Raw genomic sequence first — 21,162 nt, 5'->3', positions numbered from 1 at the left:
GGCTTTCAATGAGGTCTGGCATGTTGCTTTAATTATTGAGGAGATGAAAAGATTCAGTGAATCCTGCATTAAGAGGGATATCCGTCGAAGACCTTTATAATTTAAAGAAAGAATCTACCTCACCCTGGAGACCGAAGCCTCCAGCATGTTGTAAATGAGCAGAGGAATTTCAGCGGCTAAATGTAGTGAAACTGCTGAGTATTGTTAAACTCTCCCCCAAAGTCATTTTTTTTTCTCCCTGGAGCACCAACAAGCAACAGATTGCCTCATGATTCAGAGGTGGCTTCTACTCCACTTTTCAGGCAGCAGTTTTTTTTCCACAAGTAATGGCATAAGGGGTATTATTAATATGGGGATTATAATCAATTACATTTGTGGGCGCCCCATCACAAAGAACAACAATTTCCTCTAGATGTAGAGTCAGCAGGGATATGTTGTTGTTTTTTTTCTCCCTGGGTTCTGCCACTGTAAATTGCCACCTACTTGAAACACAATTTAATGTGAATGTCAAGTGAATGTCAGTGGTGATAATGTTTTTGTGGCAAAGCTCACGCTGTCAGGGGATCACAAGTTGCCTGTTCAAAAAGGTCAAAATCATTAAATCTGAGGATTTTGTTTGCTCCAACATGTGCTTGAGTTCTCCTGAGAAAAGTCAAGAAAACACTACAGTGGTAACTGTCTGCAGCGCGTGGGCCTTTTATCCTATTACTGACCATTCAAATCCTTAAATTGCATTAAAGATACTCAGTTTAAATCAAGTCAGATGCTGGGCCTTAAATGCATATCATTGAATTAACTACTAACCAGGACCTTAATTCATCCCTCTATGTAACTGGCAGTGATTTGACTTCTATTTAAATATAGGTATTACAGCTGTAATGGATGAAGCAACACTCAGGGTGCTAATCAGCAGATTAGCATTTTGCTTCCATCTCCTCCATCATATATAAACAGTAATCATGATGAGAAGAAGACAAAGGAACCCCACGTAGGAACCACCAGATGTAGTGCTGCTGCCATCTGTTGGTGAGCCCTGTGAAGACTCCCACATTTCAGCACACCAGCTGGAGCAGCAGGGGCTTCTAACAATGCTCCATGGAAAGGCTCTGAAAGGGGGAGGTCTGGTCTCTAAATAGACATTATTGTATACGGCAAAAAGCATGAGGACATTTGAGCTTTAACCATCAGCTGTTACTAATTGCTAAGCATGTCAGTCAGATGTCATGTCTTTGTGCACAGGGATTTGTGCAAAGGGGCGTTGTCATGTTGAAAAATGAAAAGGGCTGGCGCCATAAATTTGGAAGCACAATATTTTCTAAAATATCACCACATGCCCAACCATTAAAGGGACAGTTCACCCTAAAATAAAAATAAATAAATAAAAAAAATTCTTCTTACCTGCTGTTCATCCATCTAGATTGCTTTGATATGATTATTGTCCTGGGTATCACAGCACAGAAGGAAGCCCGCATCTACTCATGGAGGAGAGGCTAGCTAAATAAACCAATTGAGGTAGCTAACATTACAGCGCTGCCGAAGAGGACATTGTTCATGTTTGCATCCCGCTCTGACAGCACAAGCCTCTCGTCCATGATTAGATGCACGTTTCCTTTTGCGTGGTGATACTGTTGGCAGGTGTAATTTACCTTCATGAAACTGCGTACATAAGGTCTTGAATAACCGGGTCATCATTTCTGTATAATACTCTGTATTTTTTCACTTCAGGCACCACAAGCCGTGTGCCATCTAGTGCCAATAGAGGGGGCAGACATATCCCCAAAACTCGACAACTCAGACCCAAACCATGCAAATGGATCAAGAGCACTACAGGTAAGGGGAAAAAATATGTATTTTTGATTTTGGGTTGAACTGTCCCTTTACGACTTACCAGAGTTGGAACTGAGAGGCCTTGGCCAAATTATAGTGTCTTCATATTTTAATAAATGGTGTAAATTTATTCATATATTTAGTTAGTGAGCTGACAACGCAGACGAAAAAAAAGCACCCAGATGAGATCATAACGAACCTGTGAAACATCTCAGGAGTTTATTTCACTGTAAAAAGAAAATGAAAATAAAAATAGAGCATAGTGTTTGGCATGACATGAAAAAAACCCACGGTTTTATGTCTGAAGCTGTTTTTGTCACCGAAGCTGCCTCATCTTGTCATCTGATCAGAGTCATCATGATGATCCTCTGCATGAAAAGGAGACGAGCTTCTCCTCTTTTAAGCTTATCTACTCAGGCACCTTGTAGCTGCCCCCCTCCTCTCTGATCTGTGCCTTCTCTCCGACCCCCTTGTGTTTTCTAATGGCACATTCCTGCACAACAAGCAGTAGAAAAAAAGGGGGCTCACGTGGGCGTAGAATGGCACTGCATTCGATGAGTCAAATGGGATGACACTTAAGAGTTCTGGTAGTGGCGTGTGAAGGTAATGGTTGCAGCAGTACAGAACATTAACGAAAAACAGAAACCACCAGGGTAGATCAGTGCAAGCTTATTCTCATTCTACAGCCACAAAGCAAACATTTGGACTCAGTGCCAAGTTTCTCTGTCCATCTTCTCTGGTTGTTTTCCCTCGCAGGAGTATACAACCAAAACCACATTTAAACATTTAAAAGCTGGTGCTAATACACATGCATTTCCAAAACGTATATTGCATGAAAAGACCAAAATCATCAATCAAATTGTCGTGCTAAGAATCGTTGGTGTAGCAAAATCATGATATTGCTTATTCCTTTGTGCCGTCGAGCTCCATTGTTGTTCAAAAACTATTAAAAATATGTCAATGAGCCACACTGTAGCCATGAACAAGGACACTGTTATCAAGCCTGGAGTGAGCCACTGGAATTTTTAAACTGTTCCCTTGTTTAAAATTGATCAATTTTAAAAAACCCTATTGCCAAGTACAATATGTTATTTCTCTGTTGTGACTGCACTCTTGGCAGAGTGTTTTGTGGAAAGAGCGGCTGCTCAGCTGTACCATTACAATAAATATATGAAAATGGATTTCTTTGGGTTTCCAGATTGTTGGTAACATTTGCAATAATGAAGGTACTTTTTCATTTTAAAATTCTAAATATCTAGTAATGTTTAAGCATCTCTCCATGAATTTGTTTTGTGTAGCGTTTTCGATGCACATCTTCAATTCAGATGTAATTAATTTATTATTAGGTGGTTATTAAACCCTTTAAAAATGGATCATTATTGCAGTGGCACAGTCAAGCCTCCATACACTGTAGTTCACTTTCAGTCAATTCCACATTTAACGTTAACCTTGTGCAGTAAAATCTCACTAGACTAGTGCACCAATTGTCTGTCAAAAATACACAAATGGTCCCGGTAAACGCTCCGTTTGTAGTGTTGGAAGGTGTATGTCTACACGTGGGACAAACAGGCCTGGAGCGTAAAGTGCAGTGTGTGTAGTCCATCAACAAGGGACCAACACATTGATGAAGTTGGTCTTTTTTAATAAGATTTGTTGGCAACAAAAACATCCTTTAAGCATTCCATCTCAAATGAGCTAAATGCGTCAATATTCTCAGGCGGAAACTCGACACTGCCCAGACATTTACTGATAGCTGTGACTCTGTGACTCTGCCAACACAAACAGAACCAGCTGTAATGTTTGTTAATAACACCACTGAAAAATAAATCACTAAAGTCAATGAAACTGCCAGGTTACAGATAGTTTGTGGGATGACATGCTTCGAAATGCTTTAATACTGAAGAAAACTGCTCTGTCAAGAAAAAAAACAAACAAACAAAAAAAAAACCAGCAGATAAAAGGGCACATTTCCACATGGGCTCGTCTGTCCCCGTCCACAGGATGAGAATCGTCACCATCGTCAGTGTAGAGTTCATATTAAAGGCCTCATCGGAGATCATTGGACATTCATTGGGTCGTACCATCTGATTGAGCAAGCAACAGGGGGATGTGGAGCGATTGCAGGAAGGGGTGGATGGCTGAAAGCACTGGAGTGCAAAAAGACTGATCCGTTCCTGTACTCTAGTCTGTCATTCAAAGAGCGTACTCGCCAGGTTTTAACACTCTCGCCTCAAAGTAAGATCCAGACACACTAGCAAAGGGAAACATCAGAAGAAAAAAAAAAAGACATCTAATCAGCAAACAGTTGACTTCCTGCAGATTACGGATGCTCAATTCGGTGAAAAGAGCAAGAAAAGACGGGCGTTCAGTGGCATCGGTCTGATGGGGCTCAGCAAAGACCAGGCAACACCAGCGAGTGATATAGTATGTACATCTGAATACACATTGGTGTTTATAGATAGCTCTCTAATATATTAATGTACAAAATATAGAATCTTAAAATATTTGATAGGGTTTGGTGTTCTGAAGTCAAAATACAAAAAGAGATTAGAAAAAGCTCTTCGTTGACATCCTCTTTGTGTTTCGTGTGTGTCCTTATATGCTGACGATACTGTAGTGTGAGCTCGTGAATTTAATCGTCTGATGAGAAGCTTTCTGTAAACACTGTGGAGCGTTTTTTTTCTGTCCATTCATGTGAACAACCGTCCTACCGTTTTTCGGAGGGACCCCTTCACCTTCATGTGTAAGACACAAATTCCTGCGACTCCTCCAGCGATCTGTTAATTACTGACGTGATCAGATATTGATACATGGACGGATAGTGCTGTGGTGCTGGCTGAGTTGTACCTCTATCACGACATTACAGACAAAATGTGTTACATACAGTACATAAAATCATATACATACACATAAAACTGTCCGTGTTTTACATGTACATGTATGCTTCAGCAGGAGAAAGGCAGAGAAAAAGACAGGAAGTGACGTAGTTCTCGTCCTCCTGCAGGTTTGTCTGAATCGTAAAATCTGGCGGCTTGAAGCAAACAACATTTCTCCAGGAACATTTCTGCCTTGGGACCATGACTTGCGCAGCTGGCAACATCTGTCTTTATGCTCTGATTGGACATCTTTGGTCTCAATTGCAGATTCAGGCAAGGTAGGCCTCTCCCACTCAGTCTTATCCGCTGCCTGAGCTTTAGAAGGTTCTCATCCTTTTTTCCCATTGCGTGCAACAGGGGATGCTTCAGTCAGTCTCAGTCCGCCAGATGGTATCAGAGGTCCATGAGCCTGCTCGTTATGTCAGAGTCAGTGTTAAGGCGCCTGCCCCAGTGTGTCTATTTGTCACTTAGTTGGGGTTAACTGCTCGATGGTCCACTTGTGAGGAAATAGGTCATCATCTCTCCTTTGCCCTTGACCGTGACCACACCTCTGTATTCTAGTGTGTAGTTATAGGAGCTCAGGACCTGGTGCAGGTCTGCGGTCACCTGGAGACAGAGAGGGGAAGGGACCGTAAGTGCAAAGGTTTACATCTTCTTATCTTATTACATTGTCTTTGGTTAGCACCTATTGGCCTCCAGTCAGCAGTGGTGTTTGTCTGAAGGTGTCTAGATGTCTGGGTTAAAACCACACTAAACATGTTGGAAAGTCTAACATGTAAGGATTGGTTTTATGTAGAATTCATGCTCAAAACAAATACAGGATATCATCAGTATTACCACTGCCTGCCGCCAACTAGCTACACAGATACCATTTGCTAGTTTGCTTAGCTAGCCATGCAACCAGCAGTCCAGACTTAGAGCTTGGATTAGTGAGGTGTGTTTGTTTATACCACTGGCACTGGAGCTTTGAACCAAGCCCAAAGGAACAGCACCAGGCTTGAAAACCAATTCCTGTAGTGGCCAAACTGTGAAGTGACAACTTCATGTGATGCGCTGTGGTCCAAAAAGACTTTTTCCCATAAGCTAACATTGTGAAAAAAGCACCTATAAAGCAGTCTATAATTTTTTGGAGCTTCAAAACCTCCAAATTTTTACCTTATGGTATCTTTGCTTCTCACTTATGAGTAAAAAGTAAAAATATATATATATATATATATATATATATATATATATATATATATATATATATATATATATATATATATATATATATATATATATATATATATATATATTAATCAAATCACCATTTATCAAGCTTAAAGTTTCCTTTTGTCGATATCCACTGATATGAAAAACTTGATCCAGGTAAGATTTTTTTCCATATCGCCCAGCCATAGGGAGCAGTTATTCTATTTGCTCTGGGTATAAAAGGTTTTTCAGGGGATGCAGTGGAGGTGGATGAGATGAAATTAAAGGGTTCCATCTGTGTTCAAGTAGCGTTGAGTTATTAAGCTTTAATGATCTCACATCTGATAGAGCAAAACCAATATGGCCATTTTTAATTAACATTTTTCATTAACTTGGATCGACTTCTTCTAAATCCAGCCATCAGCCATGTCTGAACGGCAGTTTTGTGGAGCTCATGCACGTTCGGTGAATCCCTCATTTTTGACAAAAATACCTTGGAGCTCATCCTGGGAGGGGAAACAAAAGTAACAGCAGTCCCGAGCTCTGCAAATACTCAACTCTGAACCCTCATTTAGCTAGGAGTATATGTTGGCAGTGCAGTGTCACACTTCACTTCACCTGGATCCTCTCCGGTACACCTGTGCTGTCCATACGACTCGCCACGTTCACTGTGTTCCCCCAGATGTCGTACTGAGGCTTCCTGGCCCCGATCACCCCGGCAACCACAGGGCCAATGTTAAGACCTAAGACAGAAAACAAAAAGAAGTTGCAGAACACCTCATTGCCACTAAACCAGCTGGAAATTGACAAAACTAGGTCAGAAAAAAAAAACATCTAATGAGTTCCAGTCAATAACAATCTCAGTATCTGCAGCCCTCTGACACGGTCAAAATCACCTCTCTTTCGTTTCTGCTGCTCACCTATTTTCATCTTGAAGTTGTTGAAGGAGTGCTCGTTGATGTATTTCATTTGGTCCATCAGCCTCATGGCGTAGTCTGCCAGGGCGCGGATGTGCGAGCGCCCGACCTTGTCATACGTGGAGTCATTCAGGCCGGAGGCCGCCATGTAGGTGGAGCCAATGGTCTTGATCTTCTCCAGCTGACGGAACTGGTCCTCACTGATGATCTGATGTTGGCAGGAGAGGGGGGGTTTCATTTACAAAGTATATTATTATTATCATTATTAATATTATTATATTCAGTAGGGTTCTTTGGATCCATTTTTAAATTGATAAGAGGGTTATTCCTCAATCTCTGAAGAAATCTCCTCTTGATTTTTTTATTTGCCTCTGTATATCTATAGCAGCAAAGATTTAAAAGGTTTATGCATTAAGTGAGGAAAATCAGACAGAAACCAATATACTGCTAACTTTACTGGGAAACAGAAGTCAAATAATTTGTTCACCCTCACCTCATCGAAGTCTGCGATCATCTCGTTGAGCAGTCGCAGGCACTCCACCCCCTCGTTGTTGCCTTCCAGCTCCACGTAGAACTCTGAGAAGTTGCTGATGGAGGCGAACATGACGGCCACGCACTCGCACGACTGGTAGTAGAGCTCGTCGTTGCGCCGCTCGCGCTGCAGGAAGTGGGCGGCCACGTCTTTGGGCAGGATGTTGTGGAGCAGACGGCGGTTGTAGGCCTGCAGCTCCTCCATCTCCTCCTTCTCCTCTGTGGCCTGTCGGGGGTTCAATACAGACATAACACAGGATGTACTTCAAGAAAAAAAGGAATCACATGCGGGGGAACCCAGCACTGTTGAAGATCTGCGGTGAATACAGATATTCATGGTCCCCAGAGGAAGAATCCTGATGACTGCTGACTATTCATGCAGCACCACCAGCAAGTCAGTAATCCAGTGAAATATCTTGACATCTTCCAGAGGGATTATAACAAAATATAGTCCAGATGTTTAAGGTTCCTTGTGGACATGATAATGGAATGCTGTCAATTAGGGTGCACAGTTACTTCTGCTCCTGGGTACTCTGACACCATCCTCTGGCCAATTTTTACACTTATTTCACAAACACTGCACAAGATCGAGAACAACTCGAGACTTAAACTTTTACCCCCCTCACAATTACCATCAGTGACAGCAGTGAGCTGTGAAATAAAGAGCCCTCCAGCAGCTCGGAGGGTTTTTTTTTTTTTTTTTTAGATAAATAACTTGTTTACCCCCTCGACTGGATTACCAATCGCAGGCAGCACAACCTGCTTCAGTAACTCCACGAGATGTCAGAACCCCGGAGCATCCCTGAAGACACTGTCTGATTGCTGAATACACACTTCACTTAGAATCATCTGTGCATCAAACACTGGCTCCCTGCAGGCCTGAAAGGTTATGCCAGAAAGTTTTCGGCTTGTTCATTCTCTGAGGAGAACGGCAGCATTTGGGTTTGTGACAGCTGCAATGGATTCCAGTAGAGATGCAGAGGCACAACCACACTCTGACTTCCCAGACCACTGCTGCAGCACAACGCACCCCTCCGCCGTCCATCCACATGATCCAAATTAAATTCACTTCTTTTGTGACACACTGTTTAGTGTTTTCTTGGTGCAGCTGCCTTCCTCCTCAAAGCCACCTTTTGAAACAACTGTATGTGATACTCAAATGATACATTTTTTTTGCAGTGACTACTTTTAAATAAATGTATTTGGGCCCTAGGTTGCCATCTGCCTTTTTTGCATTAATTCCCTGGAGACATACCTTAACCCTAAGCCAGGTTGAAACCATCAAAATTAAAAGATTTTTACATAATAGTAAAAAGTAATTCTCTCTCTTACACACACACACACACACACACACACACACACACACACACACACACACACACACACCAGAAACTGACCTGCAGCTTCCAGAGGAAGTCGAGCCTCGCTGTGGACTCCACCTGCTGGGCGTGAAGGTAGAGTGCGAGAACGAAGACGGTGATGACCACCGGGGTCATGATCTTCAGAGGAACCTTGGAGTCTACTTCACAGCTGGAGTTCAGCACACACACACACACACACACACACACACACACACACACACACACACACACACACACACACACACACACACACATGTACACACACCCATTAGGTTTTCAGATGGACGAGCACTAAACTGCCAGCTCATCAAACACAGACGTAACATAAGGTTACACTCTGTGGGTGTGGGGATGGACTTTGAACACTGTGACAAAAAAAACAAGCTGCCCTCTAAATGGCTTGGCTCATTAGCGCTAGCATCTGTTGCCAGCAGGTCATTACAGCTACATTTGTGTCAGCACAGTGATAATGATGCCGTTAGCTTAATCGGCTGACAGAGGTGATGCTTTGGCTCTCTGTGGTAACAGGAAGTTGCCATCAGTCTTACCTTGTTCCATTCATGTGCTCGCTGTGTGGAGGGGCGAGAGAGAAGAGCCAATCAGAGGTCAGAACATCTGCACACGGTCAAAGATTTCAACAACGCACACGCACATGCGCGCGCAACAGTGACGAAGTTACTCACAAAACGTTGATGGCGTTGGCCATCACCAGCAGGTCCTGGTTGTCAAAGAGGCTGACTTTGGGCACCTCCAGGATGAGGAGGTAGATGAGCTCGATGAAGAGCATGAGGAAGAGTTTACCGATGCTGCTGATCTGCAGGAAGACGGAGCAGGCCAGCAGGCTCAGCAGCACGCAGGACGAGAAGTACTGAGGGAGAGGTTGGGAAAAGGTACATTTGTTTTATTGCGTGATGGGCAAACCGTTTCCTCTGTAACACACAGCTCTGACTGAATGAGTCACACCCAGGCACTTTATAAAACACCTGATAAACCCACAATTTTAACCACTTAACTGTTACATTACTGTGCAAACCGAATGTTAACATTTATACCTGCAGTAACCCTCACTAAGCACCCATTTGTGCTGCTGCTGTTCAAATTATATCACTTGTCAGAAGAATCACATTGAAATCTTCAAAAACAATAAACCACAAGTGCTTCACTATAATAGTTTCATTCCGCTCTCGTTATAATAGCAGTGACGCACATGAGGCGTTACTTTACAGCCACACAGAGCTGTTTTTCATCTGACATTTAGACAAACCCACTGCCTCAGGATTAGACAGCTTGACTGTCAGAATATGCAGCAAATGTAGGCATGACGAAGCGCAAGCTGATTTAATGAACCCCTGGACACAGCAGAGAGACACACGAAGCCAGCGAGTTCTTGTTCAGTCCTGCTGGCGTCTTGTGCTTCTGTGCCAGACGTGCAGCAGCACTTAAGTCTCTTTTGCAAATGAGGCTAAACATTTGAAACAGATTTATTTGATCGACATAGCTAACATTCATTAGCTTTATTGCTTCGAACAATTTGGCTTCTCATCTTAGCTCAACTTTGAAAAAGCCTAATTTTCCACCAACTGCAGTAGATCTGTTTTGGCCCATTTCCCGTACTTGCACAAGTTCATGGCACCGATAAATGTGCCTGTGTACGCCTGCATAAATATGCTTGTTGTAGTAAAGCACAGAATGAACTATGGCTGTGTGATCTGATGATTTTAGATCATGATTAATGTCCTCTTACTTCTGTTTGCAGTCTTTACAGTACCTCACTGACTATCAGACCAAACCAGCCGAGTGATGCGGCCAACTAGACTGTTAAGCTGATGGGACAAACTGGATGACGTGGCTCTTCTTTTGTTGACACTGGAAATGATCAACGTGAGTTACAGCCAGCAACAAGGTAAAAGAGTGAATGAGAACTTTCGTTAGCGCAATCTTATGTTTCCATTCAAAGGCTACTCGTGGATCATGACTGCATTTACTTTTGCTTTGAAAAAAGCCCTCCAAAGTACTTTTGATCACAAATCAACTTGTCAGTGCAGGACTGTCAAAACAAAACTGGTTTTGAAAATGTTCCACCTGGCAGATCTCAGTGTGAGCAGACAGAAGGTATCCAAGCGCATTCCCCAAGGATCGGTCTTGGAACCTAGTTTTCATTATATATATATATATCAACTGTCTCAATCAAAACGTTTCAAATGCAAATTGCTGCTTTCAAGCCAATGACACTGTAGTAAACTGCCACACATCTACACCAGACCAGGCACACTGGATACCATGTAGCACTGAGATTTATTACACATTTTAAAGCCCTTACTCACCATTGCTCTTTGTATACCTGCGTTCGATGGTGCACTTATTCACTCAAAGACTCAACCATTGTTATTTTTATTCTATTTACATCGCTGTTTTTGGGATCACATCATTTAGAAATGTAGTAGAATGTCGTCTTTGGAAAAAGGCCATTTAAGTGTGCTGTTCCCTCTGCATGGAATCAGTTACACAGTTGCCTAAATCTTGAGGAGCTGGTCTCACTAACTGCATCTGAAGTGTTGATTATGTATGTACTGAAATTTGAAGACTCAGCCGTTACCTGTCCCACTTTAATTGTTTGTTTTATGTCTGCAACCTTGTAACCGTGCTGCTGTCACACAGACACACACACACACACACACACACACACACACACACACACACACACACACACACACACACAGAACAAAGCACCCTGCAGGGCCCTGTACCTCAGGGAAGCTGCAGATGAGGGCGTCGTCTTCTCCACAGGGGTTGTCCTGTGTGTCCAGGCTGTAGTTGAGGCGGCAGGCGTCGCAGATGGTCACGCTGTCCCGACTGATGTTGAGCTCCATCTTGATGCAGCTCCGCAGATCATGGTTACTGCAGGTGAACTGAACGAGGTCAAAGGTCAGTGAGGGCACGTCAGAGTAGAACCTTTGCCAATCAGAGCCGAAGCAAAATGCTCGGTGCTTTGAAGACTGTCACATGAGTAGAAAAGTATTACTCATTTGGGAAAAGGGAGAACTTACAATATTGATGAAAGCAGAAAGAAAGACGATGATGATGGTGAAGATGCCCACCAGGGTGCTGTTCAGTCTGGACTGGACTATCCTTTTAGAAAGAGTCTGCAGGGGGACCGGGAAGAGCTGCAAGCACGAGAGGCACAGACAGAGCAAAGGAGTGAGTGATGTGTAGAGTCAGACAAAAAGGAGGAGAAAGATTTATTTGATCTACTTTGTTGATTCTTACCGGCAGCCATGAGATAAATACATCACTAAATTGCAGGTCAGTTTCTGAATAACGAATGGTCAACTTCTGACTCCAAAAATACCCTCTGTTTGTTAAGTCACTGGACCGGTGGAATAGATTGTGTTTTTTTCAGGAATAGATCCATGACCATGATGAGTGAAAACCATCAAAAGCAGCTCCACAAATCTCTTCCGTCCCTCCTGACCTGTCAGCAGGTGCTGAGAGCAGGAGATGGATAGAAACAAGCCTCCTTTGAGAGACGAGCTCTGCCTCCTGGCATCATTACCCTTCCTCTTCCTGTCTTAAAGTGCGCTGAGTTACACACATACAACAAAGACAGAGAGAGACTGTGAAATCCTCCCGCATGTTCACAGTTGTTAAAGGGTTAACAACTGTGTCAAACATTTTTCAGAAAGTGAAAAAGGAAATTAACTTGCCCACAAATGGACATGTGAGTGTGATGTGTCCATATAAAATGTTTCGGTAAATAAGATGTTTATGTATTTATATTTCCAGGTTCCTACTCAGTATAACATGTTATACTGCTTCCATGTCTATCTCTCTTCCCTGCACTACGTTTCTTTGACTGAGTGAAACTCAATTACTTTTATGAATCAAGGAATTATATATATACATTTATGTGTCAGCTGATTGAGTCAGGGAAAGGGATTATAATGTTTTTTAACCATTGAGGGAACATTTCTACTCATGTGTAATCTTGTGTTTGTCTGTATATCATGTGTGTCTATCTATATCTATATCTGTCAAAAAAGATAATTTTTCTACATTATTGAACAGTGATGGAGTCATGGGGAGTTGGTCCGGTGTGCAAAGTCAAGGAATCTCACACCAGAGCAGGGCTCACGTGCAGTCTGTGATCACATTCAGACATCACAAGTACTTTACTGTAGTTGAGGTAAGGAATACTATACTATACTATACTAAATTACTATCTGAAACAGTCACACACTATGATCTGTAGGATTGACTTTGGTTAAGGTTAAGGACACTGCGATTTTGGTAACATAAAACTAAAAGTTTGTTTTGTAAAACACTGACATTTTATCTCTTACATTTGTGAATACTTTGCCATTCTAAAGACACACGCACACAAAAAAAATCCTGTAAATTCATGCCTGAACAGAGTCTCATGTTAGTGTGAAATTGCTATGAACTGAACGGCTGTGTGACAAGCTGTGTCAGGACTTGTCTGTTCAATAACACCTCTAATACAAAAAGCATATTTTCAACCCAGACCTGCAGCGGACAGATCGTCCATTAGGCACCGACCAGTCGACTGACAGAAACATGGCAGACTGGGATACACAAATCCCACATCCAAAGTCAGCCCTGTTGGTTTAGGAGATGGGCTTATCTGATGGGTATTTTTAAATCACAAGCTCTTTAAAGTCTCTAAATTGTAGCTTCAAACGGTGACATCTGCACTTTGCATTAAGGAACTGAGTTTTAAAAACTCTCGCTGAGAACTTACGCTACGAGGTCAAGAGCAGATTAGGTTTAAATTTTCCTCGATCGCTGACATTATCTGGAAAGCACAGCATCAGACCGCGGCCTGATGAAAGATTTAACTCGCAATCTGTCTCCGTGATGTCTGATACTGAAGCTCAGTAAAAAGAAAGAAGAGTCAGCCCTGCTCTGTTCTTGATGACATCTGAGACAAATATGCTCCGATACTGCAACCTTGTAAAAGACTTATTTTTTTAAAAATCACCCTCGTCTCTCATCACACAAGGAAAGATGAAGGTATTTGATCTCATTTGCCAATTTCATCCATCACATCAGAGAAGACTCACCCCGAAACAGCAGTACACAGTTGAGATGAACATGACAGCCATCAGGATAATGAGACAGGTGACGAAGAAGCCCATCATCAGACTGGAGCTGCAGACGACACAGTCAGGATGTCATTACATATACCGTGTTTATTTCTGGCTGCATTTAATGGTTTTTCAAATACGGCTGCCTCTCTTTACCTTGTCTTTAACCTTCTGTGTGTGTGTATGTGTGTGTGTGTGTGTGTGTGTGTGGGCATGACAGAGAGAATGATAACAACAGGAGACCAGAGCAAACAGGGGAGAAAAAGTGTGATTACACTGAAAATGATTCAATAAACAGATTAAACAGAAAGTGGGAGGTGCAAGAGGGCAAGGAGACGGAGAGGGACGGGAATTAAAGACGAGAGGGGGAGTGGTGTGATGAAAGGATCGAGGAAAAAGGTTAATAAAGAGGCAGGCTAAGGAGGATCAATACTGAGAGATGGGCTGGGAGAGCAGTGTGAGCGCAGGAGAGATAAAGAAGGAGAGCGAGGGTTCGCCTGGAGACAAAAATCTGCCGGAGCTTTCTGAATCTGGCTGCTGCGCGTCGGCAATTACACCGATTCTGATTTGATATTCTCTTTTAAAACCGTATTCAGCTTTTTGTGCTACGAAAATGACTTTTCACATTTCTTTTTTTTTCACTTTCATAATTCTGGTTGTAGGGCTGAAGATGGAAGAATGTGCGATTGAAAGATGGATAGATGGATAGATGGATAGATGGATAGATGGATAGGTGCTGTGAGGACTGAAGCACTGTGCAGGATTTTCAAGGCTCCAAAGATTAAAGGCACACACTGATGGTTTGGAAAGATGGGCCACAGCTGGCATGTTAAAGAGGCCGCCGTTCATTATTAATGTGAGCCTCACATCAGTCGAAGCAGCACTTTCAAAGAAGACATTGTTTATAAAGGACTAACTGTGTATTTAACCAAGAAAATCATGAATGGTTAATTAAGCCGCTTAAATAATTGGTTATGAGATGAAAGCCAGACGTGTGTTTTTCTTCTTGTTCCTCCAGCTGAATGTTTGAGCCCTGCCGTGTGATGATGGAGCTGAAGAGTCTGACACTTAATTTTCTCGGTGCTCATTGAAAAGCAGATTTTAAGAGGCGGGCCTAACACCATGATCTGTGACACTGGCAAATAGCTTCACAGGAAAGCAGGAGACGTCTCCTGTCCAGCAGTTAAACAGGGAAGTGACAAAATATTTGCAGATTCAGGTATTCTGGTATTCTTAATGAGTTAGAAGCAGTCAGTGCCATTTGAAGGATTTTGTTTTAAAAAATCGTTCTTCAAAAAAAAAAACACTTTACATAATACCATCTTTGATAAATGGTAGCTTTAGTTAATAGTTAAGTCACAATGCTTTGTACAACATTTATCAAACAATTGTAAAGGTTCAACTTCATAATGGCCATCCAAATAATGCTCACAGCATGAACTACACAGTATTTATTATCATCACTGGGGCAGCAGCAGCTTAGTCTGTAGGGACTCGGCTTGGAGATCGGAGGGTTAGTACGGAGCGTGGATTGGTAGCTGGAGATGTGCCAGTTCACCTCCTGGGCACTCCCGAGATGCCCCTGAGCAAGGCACTGATCCCCTAACCCACTGGGGTGCCTGATTACAGCTGTTGTTTACGGCGCAGCGCTCTCGCTCTGACACCTCTCTATACACTAATGCACGTGTATAGGTCCTGTTTGTGCATGGTTGTGTACTACGTGCTGGTGTGTGTAAAAAGAGTGAAAGCACTGAACTTCTTCTTGACCGTTTACACAGTATCATACATTTTGTTGCAATTTTACAATAAATAATTAATTAATAAATGGTTTACAGCACATCTAATTGTTTGTTAACAGTGAAATAACCATAAATGTTCCATTTACTAATGCTGGTGATTATGAAGTGTGACCTTCCTTTTCAATAATAGCTGAAGTTATGTAAAGAAGCAAACAAGTGTGACTGTAAAATGTCTGAAATTTGACTTCCTGTTTCAACTTTGCCCTATTGCTCTTCGTGCAGTGCACATTGAGGAATTATTAGCAACATCACGGGTCCACTCACTGTGAGTGTCACCTCCAGATAAAGTTGTCTGGGGGATCAGTCCGAACTGTCAGCTTGTTAACAGCCCGCCTGATTATCTGACTCACAGGAGTGAATTTCACGGGTGCTCTGCAATCAGCCAGCGGTGAGTAATGGGGAGCACTGAGGACGGTATCATGGGATGACCATGAGGGGAGAGTAGTGATGTTAATTGTCCAATTAAAATGAAAAGAGAGCTGGACACAGTGCCTCTGAGGTCAGTTATGAGCTAACCCTGCATCGGTCCTTGTAACTTCCAGCTTTCAGCTGTTTTCTGACAGTCCCCTGCAGGTTCTAACTGATGGCTTTCTATGTTTAAAGTTCATCATCTTGTGAACCGACTGCCTGACTAACCCGGCTCTATAGCAACACGCGGCTGCACAGTTTATAAATACATTCACATTTCCAGTGTGTTCTTTCTTTGGCCTTTTAATGGCTTCATTTGAAGGACAGGACAGGTGAAGAGTGACAGGAAGCAGGGAGAGAAAGAGAGGGGATGACATGCTGCAGAGGGCCTCAGGCTGCTGCAGCGAGGACACAGTCTCTGTCCAGGGACGCATCTGATCTGACCACACGAGGCTTTTCGAAACTTTTGCAGTAATGTAGCCAGATCCTAAACATTTCTATACAGAGTATGATGTATTTAAAACAGAGAGAAGTGGTCAAAATGACTAAAATAAGTACTAAGTAATTAACTAGAGCAATTCTACATAATACAAGACCTCGAATGGACTGTTCATCAGCAACAACTTTGTCATTAAAAACTAGTACCATACAAAAGGTTGATGTATGGAGGATTAGTAAATGAATATTAAAAAAGGTTCATTTATTGTTATGGTTTATATACTTCATTGATATTGGCTCTATTCTGGGGACAATTTCCCATCTGCAGTCATGCAGCCTGTTTATACGGAAGCCTGAAGGTGCGAGAGAATTTTTTTTTTTTTTTTTCTAGTAATCCATTTTCTAAGTCTGATCTAAATCATTTGCTCTCTTGTGTTTATGACATTTCTTTTCATCTTTGAAAATATTTGAAATGTAAAAGAAAATGTCAGGAGAAATGTGTTTTTGTGTTTTTGTGGAACTGAGTGAAACTATTTTTTGTTTCAAAAGGCTTGTTTTTTTTTTTGGCAACTGTTTGTCTTAGTCATACTCATACTGACCACGAGAAGCTGAAGTGCACTACTACGCATGGCCTAAATAGCAAAAGCATCCATGTTCTTCCAGTTGAGTTTTGATACCTCGCTGCACTATCAAAGCAAGATGCATCTATTATGTGTTAGCAAGTTATGTAGCATTACTGTTACATCTTTGTTTTTGCGAGAAATGCATTGTACTCGGCGCTAATCTGCCGTTAGTCTAATGGGAGGACTATTGTGTATTATCAGCAAGTCAGGTCAAGAATTACAATTTCATGGCTTCATACGTAGTATTATTCAAATTCTGATATGAGCATTTTTCATGTTATAACATGTTACAGTTTATAATAGTGATTATTGTGGTCATAGAAAGATGATCCTTAAAACTTAAAACTCAGGTCACAAATCTTAAAGACAAAAGAGAAAATGATTTAGATCATACCCAGAAAATGGAAAAGATGATTCTCACTTGCCCCTCAGGGCTTCCGTACAGTCATCTCCTGAGCAGTGCATATTAGCAGTGAGCAGTCTCACCGGCTACACACACTTTCTTGCAAATTAAAAATTGTCCATGTACTTTCTGTATCGTTCTTCGTGACAATTATAATCGGCAACAAAAACACCCACACTCTGCCGTTCATGATTTGATATTAAATTGTTTTTTTTTTTTGTTACTGTCCCCTCTGAGATAGTACACATTACTGAGAGTAGTGGATGCTGGTGTTAGCATAAAGGGGACACATGGCTGACTGCAGCATCTATCTGTGTTAGGCCTGCTGCTGGCTAAATGACAGTGGTGACAGAGTATCTGCGAGGAGCCAAAATACTGTCATCCCATTTTTAATTATAAAAATTGGAGTTGGAAATGGGAGCATATTTCAATGAATCTGCTCTCGGCTGTTTCAAAGTGTTGTGACTCACGCAGGCACAATGACAATCTGGATGAAGCAGATGAAGAGAAAGACGAGGGAGGCGCAGGCCACGTAAGCTCCGAACCTGGAGTCCACCTGTTTGGAGTACTGCAGGAGGGAACAGGAAGAGAAGGGAACAGCGTTTAAACATCTGATTTATCCTCTTTTGTGTAACACTGAAAGCAAACTGAAATATGAGCAAACATCAATTTGCCAAAATAAAAAACAAAATGTGTTTTTCCTCTTCGTACTTCTTCCCCCAGCACCGGCCCCATATGCTGTTCTATCAAGATTTGACTTGACCTGAGACTAGAAAGCAAAGTCTGTTGAAGGTTTTGAGCTGGTAAAGTTCCAGAACAATAAAAAAGTAAATAGGACAAGACAAGAGTTTGAATATTTGATTATCTTGTCTCTGCACGGACAGGTCCAGACTCACACAGTAAAATAGTTGAGTTGGAGTGAAGCAGCTGTCCTGATGAATCCTGACTTCCTGTCTAAACATATTCAGTTTTAAAGATAAAAGTTTCATTCTGTTTCCTTTGAAGAGTTCATAGCGACAGCCTTTAGTTTTGATTAAATGTGCCACAGTATTTGTTACAGTGACATTCCTGCATCCATGAAAATGAAAGACGCCTCTCAAGTCATAAAATCAGAGTGTATGAACAGTGTGAACCCGCCTGTGCAGACACATCTCACTGTCTGGATAATGCACGTTAAACATCAGCAATCAAACTGCGACTTTGACTTCAGACCAGTTTTTTGTTGGTTCTGCTGTCTCAAGATATCAATCCTCCATCAGTGCGCCTGACCAAACCTCACTTTAAGACCAATGCACCCAGGGGCGCACAGGTACATTTGCTATTTACGCAACATGCATGGTGCTGGGCGGGGAAATGACAGCTGTGCCAGTCTGAGACTAGCAGTGACTCTTGGCTGAGCCGCACGCCGCTTTGCGCCAACCGTAAGCTTGAATCATACTTGAGCTTAAAAGCATTGCAGCTGTTGAGTAGGATTTTTCAGGAACTGATTTTCAGAGAACTCTGATCAAGATACAGCATTTAAAAAAATATTCTACTTATTATCGCCGTCGGGAAACTCAGTGTTTTTCACAGTTTGTTTCTGCACTGAGGTCGACATTTAACAAACTAACAAAACAGTCAGGCAAAGTAGGATAGTTCAGTTTGAAAGTGAAATTCAGCCATGAGTTATGATAACTTTCAACATCGTTCAGCTCCGTCTCAAGCAGTGCTGAAGTTACAAACAAACCGTGACCTTACAACATTGTTCCGCCTGTTTCTGCCACGCTGCAAGATCACATCGTTTTGTGATTCACTGGCAGTCGACATATTCAGTCTGTTAGGTATGAGAATGTGAGAATAATGTTTCTGTCCAGTGACACGAAGGTATCTACATATTTAGTTTTGTGAAATCATTGAAATGAAAAAGCTGAGACATGGTTGAGTAAACTGTCATATGTCTGGGGTGCTACTAATTCATGAAAGAAAACAACATTGTCCAGTAACTTATCCAGTCATATTGCTTGGCAAAATATGAAGTGGTCTGTGACATTATTGTTTTGATAAAAATTTGGCACAAAAGAAAAGTGTTGAGCAATAAGTCATTTCTGTGGAACAAACAAACCGTGGAGTGCCCGGCCATGACTCAGTGTTTAAACCAGCTCCGCAGGCAGTTCAAAAGTCCCTTTGATCGGCTTTTAGTTTCCACTTCCTCACACTTTTTACCGTGACAGGAAGAAAGAGGGAGAAACTTGAAAAAGTGACAACTGTGACGACCCAAGTTATCCTTTCTTCTCAGCCTGCCCTTCACTGTCTGAAGCAGTTTACTTCCTCTTTCCTTTAGTGTCCGTCTCCTCCTTTAAAACACAGTTCCTCCCTTTCTGTTATACTTTGCTTTGACTGACTTCCTCAAGGGACAGAAAAGAGTGAGCAGGAGAGAGCTTTTTGCACAGGGAAGATTGCTTGTCACGGCCAATTACTTGCTGCAATATTAGCAGTGTGTGTCACTGAGTGTGTGTGTGTGTGTGTGTGTGTCCCAACCTTTTTCTCCAGGTCAGGCTCTCTGAAGGTGAGCAGGAACTTCTTGACGTGCTCGGAGCGCAGGCGGTCGATGCTGCGCGCGTCGATGGCCCGGCCCAGGAACTCATCCACCTCGTCCTCTGGGTTTAGGTTCTCCTGCGTGTTTCTGAAAATGAAATGCCTGAATAACACAAGAAGAGACCGGGTGACATTTACATCTCGGGACGACTGAAAAAGGCTCTGCGGCTAAACTTTGTCTGCTCAGTGTCTTGTCAGGAAACTCTCAACACCTGCGACCTTTTCAAAAGCTAGAAAGCACTGGAAGTCACCTGTAATTGCCGCGTGGCTGCCTTAATAATAACCCACCCTGAGGTACAGCGACAATTATCTAATTATTACGCCAAATGAAAAGGGGCAGTTGACCTGAAACACCATCACGCCCTCAGACTTAGACTAATCTCGCAATCTGCAAAGTGTCACTATGACTGATTGAGATTCTCCAGCTTCATCGACGAGCAGTGAGCAGCTGATGGAGACGGCGTGCTGCTGTGATCACAGTGATTACGATAATGTGTGGAATGTGTCAGGCCTGTGTGACAGCACATATGATGTTATGAGAGCGGGATATGTGTTCGATGGGTCATGTTCACACAGAAACTCAAATGGTAGGATGACGTTATGCTGCTGGATCTGAGGGGACGCGGTGCCATATTTTAAGGTAAAAACTATATATTCTGAAGCATCTTAGCCAACGTTAGCATTCAACCATTTCCTAGCTAACATTATTGTTAAATCCCAATGCATTTTCCCTCACAGACGGTGTGCCTTTGCTATCATACCTGTAACTTTCAGACCGTATTGTTAGCTTGGAAGTAGTTTAATGCTAACGTCAGGTCACATATTGCTATGCCATGAAATATGGGTCAGTGTCCCACCACATTATCACACTCCATCATCTTGATGACTGCTGGTGACATGACAGCGACTTGTCCAGTTCACGTGAGAGAAGCAGTGTTGCATCTGAGCCATCCACCCTGAGCGTGATGTCACGGGAAAATGGCCGCTGTGTGATTACAGTCTATTGCTAACTGTGACTTGACTCAGATGTTTCACTGTGCAGAACAATGTATGTGTGGTACTGTGCTTGGCCAGTCGGGAGTAATGTGTAAACCTGAAGCCTTTTGAGT

General features: G+C 42.3%; 1 protein-coding gene across 2 annotated transcripts in view; it reads right to left on the bottom strand.

The window, feature by feature from the left end:
- Positions 1-3,448: 3,448 nt before the first annotated feature.
- Positions 3,449-21,162, bottom strand: part of adcy5 (adenylate cyclase 5) — a 91,185-nt gene continuing 73,471 nt past the window's right edge. Inside the window, exons 10-21 of one of the 2 annotated variants that reach the window (XM_037110203.1) lie at positions 19,997-20,156; positions 17,950-18,047; positions 13,785-13,872; positions 11,751-11,867; positions 11,451-11,612; positions 9,387-9,571; positions 9,252-9,272; positions 8,740-8,872; positions 7,305-7,568; positions 6,815-7,019; positions 6,513-6,637; positions 3,449-5,309 (exon numbers count right to left, since the gene is read on the bottom strand). In XM_037110203.1, the coding sequence (XP_036966098.1) occupies positions 5,181-5,309; positions 6,513-6,637; positions 6,815-7,019; positions 7,305-7,568; positions 8,740-8,872; positions 9,252-9,272; positions 9,387-9,571; positions 11,451-11,612; positions 11,751-11,867; positions 13,785-13,872; positions 17,950-18,047; positions 19,997-20,156 (1,687 nt within the window). In that variant the 3' untranslated portion in view covers positions 3,449-5,180. The remainder of the gene's footprint in view (positions 5,310-6,512; positions 6,638-6,814; positions 7,020-7,304; positions 7,569-8,739; positions 8,873-9,251; positions 9,273-9,386; positions 9,572-11,450; positions 11,613-11,750; positions 11,868-13,784; positions 13,873-17,949; positions 18,048-19,996; positions 20,157-21,162) is intronic. The other variant, XM_037110204.1, reaches the window with a different exon arrangement.

Source organism: Acanthopagrus latus, chromosome 9 (assembly GCF_904848185.1).
Source record: "Acanthopagrus latus isolate v.2019 chromosome 9, fAcaLat1.1, whole genome shotgun sequence".
Taxonomy (NCBI): domain Eukaryota; kingdom Metazoa; phylum Chordata; class Actinopteri; order Spariformes; family Sparidae; genus Acanthopagrus; species Acanthopagrus latus.
Note: the sequence above shows the minus strand (reverse complement) of the source record. Positions and strands in the feature narration are given on the sequence as shown.